At 55.0% G+C, this 9,636-nt stretch overlaps 1 protein-coding gene across 1 annotated transcript in view; it reads left to right on the top strand.

Annotated features, from left to right (window-relative positions):
- The window catches only part of LOC107155570, a 15,264-nt gene that overhangs the window by 2,681 nt on the left and 2,947 nt on the right, over window positions 1-9,636 (top strand). Inside the window, exon 3 of the mRNA XM_048783567.1 lies at window positions 7,747-7,894. Within this exon, the coding sequence (XP_048639524.1) occupies window positions 7,747-7,894 (148 nt within the window). The remainder of the gene's footprint in view (window positions 1-7,746; window positions 7,895-9,636) is intronic.

The following is a 9,636-nucleotide window of genomic DNA, read 5'->3' on the forward strand; positions in this document are numbered from 1 at the left end:
CTGCACACTCTCCTGGGAAGGGCCGCCGAGAGCCCTGGAGGTGGGGTGGGGAAGGTGTGTTGGGGTCACAGGGTCACCGCAGGAGCAAAGCCCTCAGGTGGAGGAAACCGGGCCAGATAAGAGGCTGGGGGCAGGTGGGGGTCAGACCGGACCAAGGACAGGGGCTAGGCCCACCCTGGGAGCTGCAAGAGCCTCGGGTCCAGCACTGGTCTGCAGCAGGGCCAGCTGGGGAGTGGGGCTTGAGATGCAACCTGGCCATCCTGCCTCTGCTCACACCATCCAAGTCAGATTGTTACCTTGTCCCCTGTCGTCACTTTTTTAGTCACTCTGGATATGACACTGAATCCAGATTCTTTGTCATCTCCAAGACACTTCAGTCTGCCCAAATCCCCCTCAAAATACGGCCATCAGAGCAGACCCAGTGCACACCAGGTAGAGGGGAAGCCACAGGCCCTTGGGGCTCAGGCTTGGTGTTTTGTTAGGTGTCAGGGTTTGAGGGACGGCCCTGCCTGTCACTCCACTGTCCTACCCAGTCCCTGGCCCTGTACTGCCCCCCTCAACCCCCAGTTCCCCAAGAGCTGCCCTGAAGCCGGAGTTACCTGGGTGTCAGTAGTTCCCCTGTATGTGGTTGTCCCCTGAGCAGGACACAGGCTGGCACCAACCCCGCTGGAGGGACAGGAGGGCCCAGAGCTCACCACCTGGGTGGCCCTTCACCTCCAGGCAGCTCCTGGGAAAGGCTGGTGGCTGCTGCCCCCAAGTGGTCATCCTGGGCACTGCACCCACAAGGCCCAGCCTCCAAGAGGGAATGGGGTTGGGTGGTCTGGGAGCTTCCTGACCAGAGGGGAACAAGGCCACCCCGGGGACTGGAGCCAGATGGAGCAACATAGCCTGCTGGGGGTGCTGAGGCCCAGAGGGGAGGCCACGGCCTGGCAGGAGCCCAGACAGAGCCTGGCCCCGGCCACTGGTACTGTCCTGTGGAGCCCTCCTTGAGAACCTGACTCAGCCCCTGAGGGTTGTCCACACTTGAGCCACTGACCGGTTGTGCCCACTGGCCGTTCATGCCCACATGGGCGTCTCAGCCACCTGAACTGGCTCTGTCTCCAGATGGGAGGCTTGGGGACCCATTACCTGGCCCCCGCTGGCACCCCCGGGCCCAGAGACAGCTGTCCGTGGTCGAATCACACTCCTGCTAGTTACAGGTCCAGTGGGGTGGCTGCCCCTCCCTGTGCCTCTGTTCTCAGCTGTCCAGTGGGTCCCAAGAGGATGCTGGGGACCTGCCCACGAGGCTGAACCCAGGGCTGGGCTGGGTGCCGAGGTGGGAAGGCACCAGCCGAGAGCTGTGAGGGACCCTCAGGGAGAGAAGGACCCCGGGGGTCTGCCAGCAGGCCTGGTCACTTTGCACTCATGGTAGGGCCAGGGGCATGGGGTCCAGGGAGTGGGCACTGGGTGGCACAGAGCCGATGGCCCTGGAGGATGGCAGTAAGTTCCCTTCCTAGCCTCGGTCCCTGGCCTGGGAGCCAAACGCTCCTCCTCTGTGAGACCCCAGGGTGACCTCGCGGTCTCACTTCCCCCTTAATAAACAAGGATCCTGAGGCGCAAAAGAGTGTTCAACCCCAAAGCTCCCTGTCTGCCTTCCCCATACCCAGGGACAGCTGCCCCAGTCCTTCGCGTCTCTGCCCCGAGGGCACTTCTCAGAAGGCCTTCCTCGATGATCCTGTGGAGGCAGGACGATGTACCCCGCCCACCCAGCCCGAGTAGCTCTCGAGGTGGGTGGACAGTGCTGCCCCCGCAAATATGTGCGAGTCCTGCCCCTAACCTGTGAGTGAGACCTCCTCGAGTGGGAATAGTGTCTTTGCCAGTGCAGCCAACTATGGTGAGGCTGTGCCGCCCCACGGTGGGCCCTGACCCATGGAAGGGAAACCTGGGTGCAGACCAACCCTGGGAGATGGGTGCAGGGCTGATTGTGTGAGGCGGCCACAAGCCAAGGAAGGCCAGGAGCTCTGGAGCCCGGGAGCTGGTGGGGCCGGGGAGGACCTCCATGGGCCTTTGGAGGGAGCATGGCTCCACAGACGCCTGCATTCTGGGGGCAGGGCTGGTTTGGCTCTGGACAAGCGATGGCAGGAATGTCCTCTCTCTGTGCTGGGCGGCCCTGTTTCTGGCCTTGTAGGCCACAAGCCCCCGGGGTCACAGTGCTCCCAAGGGCTGGGAAGAGGGCCGAGGCTGCGCAGCCGAGGTGGGGCTGTGCACTGGGCAGGTCACCCTGCAGGGCTCAGGCTCCGTCCAGCAGGGTGAGGGGATCCAGCCTCTGCGACTTGAGAAGCAGGAGCCCAAAGGAGTGGTTTCTGCCGCTGGGTCCTCCCCGCCAGCCCCATTCCCATGCGACTTGGAGGTGATGCCACTGTCCCCTCATTCAGCTCCAAGGCCTGTTCGAGGTGGGGAGGCTGTGGTCATCTCAGCCCCTGGTGCCAGAGCCTGCTCAACATCACCACCGTGTGGCCTGGCAGGGGACCTGTCACCCAGGGTCCCCTGCAGGGGAGAGGAGCTGGGCCCTGGACCTCAGAGCTGTTGGATGACCTAAGCCGTGAAGCCCCTGGCCTGCAGCAGCCACACCCCCCTTGCACCTGAGTCCCACGCACTGGGGACCTGTCAGGACTCCTAGCTTTTGCTTGGTGTGGGTGAGGAATAGCACAGAGAGGCAGTGCCCTCAGGTGGCCCCCAGGAGACCCCTTGCCTTGCCTTCCCAGGTGCCCAGGACCAAGGGCCAAGAGCCCCCACTGCTTTCCTCCCTTCCTGCGGCCACGAGGTCATAGGCCTGCATTCTAACCCAGGCCAGGCCACCTATTGGCTGGGTGACAATGGGCTAGACATGCCTCCTGGTTAAATACAGCAATGATGACCTCTGTGGGGGGGTGTTCTGGGAGCAGTCAGCAAGGACCCCCTGCAGAGCCCCCCCCCACCCCGCCCCAGGCCCCTGGGGCCCTGTGGGCTGCTGGAGCAGGAGGCTGTGGTCATCTGCTGTTAGGGCACCAGAGTGACTGTGTTCCCTGATCCCAGNAACCCAGGCCAGGCCACCTACTTGGCTGGGTGACAATGGGCTAGACATGCCTCCTGGTTGAAATACAGCAATGATGGAGCCTCTGCTAGGGGGGGTGTTCTCGGGAGCAGTCAGCCAACGGAGCCCCCTGCAGAGCACCCCCCCCCCCCCCCCGCCAGGCCTGGGGCCCTGTGGGTGCTGAGCAGGAGGCTGTGGTCATCTGCTGTTAGGGCACCAGAGTGACTGTGTTCCCTGATCCCAGGACCCCTGGGAATGATTAGGGACTCCTCCAGGCTGACAGAGAAGTGCACGTGATTAAAAACAAGCAAATCAAAACCCACACGTCTCCTTCGAGTTGAGAATTGAAGCTTTTCGGGTACTGTGGCCGCGGTGGGCACCAGACTCCCCTCCCGCCAGGGGCAACTAGAAAACTGAACCAAAAGCACAAGAAGCAGCTGTTGTGGTGTGGACAGCAGGGTGCTGCCCCACCCTGCAGGAGGAGAGGCAGAGCCAGGGGGAGGCCAGGGGCCTGGGACTTGTGGGCAGAGCCCTGGAGAGCTGAAATCCCAATTGCATCTGTGACCAAATGCTGGCTGAGCACCACAGAGTGAGGCCTTGGGAGGGGGGGGCAGCAGCTACCCCAGGAGCTCTGTGGGCCAAGACACGCCTGCGTCCACGGGGCAGGAGCCACTCAACCCAGCCACCCGGGATGAGGAGGCCGACTGCTCACCAGCGCACTCACCACCACAGCCAGGTCTCAGGGGCCGGCTGAACCAGTCCTGGAGCAGGGGCTCCTCCAGATGTGACCAGAAAAGATTCAGAATAAGTTCAGGAGGGGCCGAGTCCAGGAGGGCCCAAGTCCAGGAGGGGCCGGGCTGATGGCAAGTACACGAGACACCCGTCAGCACAAAACTCAAGTTGTGAAAGGAGAGAGAACGAGGTCCAGAAACTAGCAGTGTCTGCAGCCTCCAGCACCCAGCACCCAGTCCCGGAGGTGGGAGCAGGAAGCCAAGGCCATAACCCGGAGGGAGATGGAGAGTGTGGTGACGAGCCGAAGGGACAGGGACACTCTAAAGAGGGAAACAACAACATGGAATAAGAAGCCGGTGGGTGGCAGCAGCAGCAGCAGCCCAGGCACCGCAGAAAGCAGAGATCAAGGCCAAAGCCATCCACCCTGACACCCAGAAGCAAGGCCGGGGAGGCGTGAGCAGAGCCCGATGGCCGGGAGACAGTGTGGAACCGTCCAGGAACGGGCCAGGGGAGAAATGATGGCCGAAAGATTTCCAAATTGGATGGAAGTCAGATCTGCAGATCCAAGAGCCTCATGGCACCTTATGTGCAAGAGAAGCTGCCCCAAGGTGCCTCACCCTCCAGTGGCTGGGAACCAGCTGGGTGGGGGACTTAAGGGCACAGACAAGAGCGACTTCTGGCTTATCATCAGAAGTGCCGCAAGCTGAGAGCAGAACAGGTCTTCAGAGGATGGAAAGAAAACAAGATCCTCAAGCATCAGGATCATCTCAGGGAGAGCATCCTTCAAAATCGAAAACGAAATGAAGACATTTTAAGACAGAAGCTGAGAGAATCCATGACCAACAGAACTGCTCTACGAAAAGATGTCACAGTGACTTTTTCAGGACAGAAGAAAATAAAACCAGGTGTCAATTCAGACAAGGAATATAAACCCTTGGAAATTGTAAGTGTATGGATAAATGAGAGAAAGTTTTTTTCCTGTGCTCTAAAATAATTTAAAGATGATATATTTTAAAGTCAAGGTAACAACTGCATTTTGAAATTTGTGACATCTGTAAAGTGAAATATATTACATTAAAAGCACAAAGGACAGGAGAAGAGAATAGACAGTTATAAAACTCATATTTTTACATGCAGTGGTTCGATATCACTTAAAGACAGAAAATAATAAACTAAAGAACAATGCTGAAAACCCTGGAGCAGACACTGAAAGTTAAGTCAGAAACAGGATTAATATCTTCTAGTATTAGGACACAGAAGAAAGACAACAGATATTACCATAAAAAAAAAAACAACAAAAAGCAAGATGGTAGCTTATATCCAACCCAGTCAATAATTATGTTAAATGTAAATGGATTAAAAACACTAGTTAAAAGATAAAGATTATCAGACTAGAAAAAAAAGACCTGATATATGATGACTATTAGATAGGGTGATTCAAATATAAAGAAACAGTGAAATAAGGATATAAAATATTCATGTAAACACTTGTCATAAGAAAACAGGAATAGCTTCTAGGGTAAGAAAAAGTAGACTTCAGGACAAGAATACTACCGCGGGGAAAGAGGGACACGTTATAATGATGAGGAGTTCCACTGACCAAGGAGACAGAGATCCTGCACATTCACACACACAACAACAGGGGCCAGGAGGCATACGAGGACAAATGACCACTGACCAGAGTGAGAGAGGAAACAGACCCACAACTGTAGTTGGAGATTTCAATACTCTCTCAACACTGGAAGGAGCAAGTAGGTGGGACACTCAACAAGGCTGTAAAAGACTCAAACAGCATAGTTAACCAACCCGACCTGACCCACTCACACAGTCACCATGCAGGGATGGCGATACATGGACATTCACCAAGATAAACATAAGTCAGGCCATAAAGCAAGCCTCGACACATTTGAAATGACAGGAGTTATGCAGACCATGTTCTCTGATCACAGCACAATTAAGTAGGAACCAATAAAAAGACAATACCTGCAAAACTCCCAACTATTTGAGAATTAATGAATATACTTTAAAGGAACCTAAAGGTCAAGGAAGAAATCACGGGAAACATTAGAAAATATTTTAAACTGAATTATAATGAAAAAAAAAAACCCCAAAATTTGTGGGATGCATCTATAGCAGGGCCTTGAGGGAAATTTGTAGCTTCGAATGCTTATATTACAAAAGAAGGTATGTTCAAAATCATTGACCTATGCGTCCATCTGTATATGTTGGAAAAAAATCAGTGGAAATTAAAACCAAAGTAAATAGAAGGAATGAAATAATAAATCAATAAAAATCTGTGCAATAAGAAACCCCTATCATAGCAAATCAATAAAACAACTGTTGTTTGATAGTCTGCCAGAGAAAGGGAGAGGTAAAGACTCCAACAACCAGCATCAGGGCCGAGGGAGCCATCACTACAGACCTCACAGCACTCGCAAGGCAGAGAATTTTGTCAGCAGGTTCAACAACTTAGGTGACATGACCAAGTTTCTTGAAAAACAGGTCATCAAAACTGGCACAAGAACAAAGAGAAAATCCAAATAGCACTGTATCTATTGAAGAAATAGAATTCTTAAAAAAAAAAACCAAAACCCTCACTTTTCTGCAAAGAAAACTCCAGACCCTGATGATGTCATGTTGAGGTCAGTGAAACATCATGTTGAAAGAAAGAAATAGTACCAGCCTGGCCCAGTCGTTTAGAAAACCGAGGAAGAGAGGACAGTGCTCATCTTGTTTTATACGGCCAGTGTTATCCTAATACCAATATCAAACACATTTCAAGAAAAAATAAAATTGCAAATTAATATTCCTTGTAGACAAAAGTGCATGAATTTTTTGCTAAACATTAATAAATCAAATCCAGGTGTGTATGTAATAGATCGTATCATAATCAAGTGGGGTTTGTTTTAGGAATGCAAAGTTGGTTTAATGTTTGAAAACCAGTGTAATTTACCCCTTTAACAGAATACAGGAGAAAAATCATACATTCTTTTCGGAAGGTGGAGAAAAGCATTCGACACTATCCCACACGTGTTAATAATGGGACTCTTAGCAGTGCAGAAACAGCCCCACAGAGGTTGTTCCACAGCTACATCAGGCCTGGTGGTGACCTTCTTGGGCTCTGACCACATCTACTCAGTGCCAGTCCAAGCATGTGCATGAGCTGAGAAAGAGCCATAAAACACACACGGATGGTGAAGAAGTGTGTGACCCTGAAGGCACCGTCGGGTGGTCGGAGGCGGGGCAGTGCACAGGTGGGGCACAGAGCACGTGCTGATACTTCAGTGCACATGTCTCATCCGCTCGTCAAAATCTCTGGATGTCACACCAGTGCAGCCCCCGAAGAAAGACAGCAGGAAAAAGCCAAGAAACCCCAGTTAGACCAAACAAGATTAATCCAAACAGGCCCAAAGGTGAGTTCACCTGAAAAAAAACATCAGCTCAGAAAAAGACAGGTTTAACTAAAAACAATAAAAAGAAGGAGAAGTGGCCGTGGCTGCTCCAGTGAAGGAGCCCGGGAGCCGTACCAGGGGGCCGTATGAGGCCCCAGTGTCCTTTGGGACCGCAGCGGTCAGCCCAAACCCCCGTGCGGTCTGGGCGATAGTGTCCCCATTGCAGGTTCGTCGACTGTACCAAACGTGTGGCTCCCGTGGGGGACACTCGTAGAGTTCCACGCCAAACCTCTGACTTCTGTTCAATTTTGTCATGAACTAAAACTGCCTGAAAAATAAAGTCTTTTAAAGAATATTTTAAATATTTTATTTAAATATAATATTTAATTTAAATATAATGTTTTTATAATAAATATAATATCTATTTAAATATAATATTTTAAAAAGCTCTGTGACCCGCGGTCTGCAGCAATCAGCCAGCCAGCCAAACAGGAACTCGGCCGCTAAAGGCCTCAAGTGGCCAGGACTGGACCACTCACGTCCTGTGTTTTGTTTCTGCTTCTACCTCAGAACTAAATCGAAGAAGCCCAAATGCTGCTGTCCAGCCCACAGGATGTCCCCATGGACCCCAGGGGCCAGGGCTCCCCGGGGGCCTCCCGTGTCCGGCTCCCCATGCCCTGGCCTGTCCAAGGTGCTGCAGCGCTCTCCAAGTGAGCTGGTGAGTGGCCTCCGCGTGTCCCCACCCGAGGCCTTCCTTCATCTGCTGCTCACCGTAGGATGGACACTCGGGGTCTTTCCAGCTGGGGGCTCTACGCATTGCCCGCGGCACATAGGTCTCTGCATTTTAAAGGCGGGATCCTGCTCCGGCCTGCCTTTCTGGCTTCCTGGACCCTCCCAGTGTCCCCGTGGGCTCAGGAATCCAGCGGCCACAAGGCCCACTCTGGGCAGAGGAGGAGCCAATGCCTTCCCTGGGTCTTCAGGGCCCCATGGCACGGCCTCAGGTCACCACTGAAAGTCGTCACCACAGAGTCCCAGCCTCTAACGCCCTGAGCTGGAGGGCGAGCTCCATCCAGCTTCCGTTTCCTGAATTGGTCACGTCGTCGTGTGGGGACGTGGCCTGGCATGTGGGCAGGGGCCACCCCACCTGCAGTGCCGCCCGGGACCCGGTGCCCCTGGAGCATCCGTGCCGAGGGGGCTCTCCCCGTCCTCTCAGCGCTAGGAAGCCGCCCTGGCCCCGCCTTCGCCCTCCTCTGGGTCCGGGGACACCTGCTGCCCTGAGAGGTAAGGTGACCGTTCCCTCTGGATCTTCCTGGCGACCCGCCTGGCCCCGGGAGGCCGAGGGGAAAGAGACGCACTTCTCTTCCCAGAAAACAGATTCTTCATTGACACTTTTTATCCTTCCTGTCCATTCCTTTCCCCCTGTTCCCCAAACGGGGCCTTCCCTCAGTCCTTTGTGTGAGGAGCGGCCGTGGGGAGACAGAGTCCTCTTGTCAGCAATGTCCTGTCCGCCGCTGTTCTGCCTTCCTGCGGGTCCCAACCATGGGGCCATTATCAGACGCTCCCCTCCAGGGCTAACAGGCAGCTCGTTGCCAGGCTGAACACGAGGGGAGAGTGTCACTTGCCGGAGCCCCAGTGTGGCGAGCTCCCGGACGGGCCCCTGTGGGGGCTGTCGGGCGCTGTCATTCCATCTCTGTGAATGACTTTTGGGAGCCCAGCCATCTGCTGGTTTGAGATTCACACCATTCATCCTCCGAGAACGGAAGCCTCTTTTCCAAAGAGGGGCCGGTCCAGCCGCCTCTGGGCCTTGAGCTCTGGGCCAACCCACATCTGACCGCCAGGGCTCCAGGCCACACCAGGCTCGGCCAGTCGCGTCAGGAAGGTGGACAGCCTAGAATGCTAGGACTCTCCCCGAGCACTGCGCTGGGGAAATGAACTTGGGTGACGGTCCGGGAGGCAGAACGGCTCGGTGCCCGGTTGGGTCTGGGGATCTTGCACCGAGCTCGATTCCCACCCCTTCCTTTTGTCAGTTGCTGGGGCTCACTGTTCAGGGGACTCCAGGTCCCTCAGTTCTGGTGACTGTCACCAGCACATGTTCTGGCCCCTCAGTGGACGCTGGAGGCCCTAGTGTTTCCAGAATCCATGCTGAGAGATGGCTCTCAGCAAACATCCCTCCTCTGGTCCGCCCGTCTGATGTCCCTGGGTGCTGAGGGCTGTGTCAGTGGTGCTACGGGCAGCAGTGGACAGAGGCAAAGGGGTCCCTGCATATCCCGGGGTCTGGACATCCCCAGCACTTCCAGAGCTGCTGGAGGAGGAGAGCCAAACCACCACCTGCAGCCGCAAGGCCCTGGACACCCCCGAGGGCCCACCTTGGGTGGGTGGGGGAGGTGCTGTGGGACAGGAGCCTCACTGGGCGAGGGCCTCAGGAGGGAAGCTGTGATGCCCACCCCCACCCCCACCCCC

The sequence above is a fragment of the Marmota marmota genome, unplaced genomic scaffold, assembly GCF_001458135.2.
Source record: "Marmota marmota marmota unplaced genomic scaffold, marMar, whole genome shotgun sequence".
NCBI lineage: Eukaryota > Metazoa > Chordata > Mammalia > Rodentia > Sciuridae > Marmota > Marmota marmota.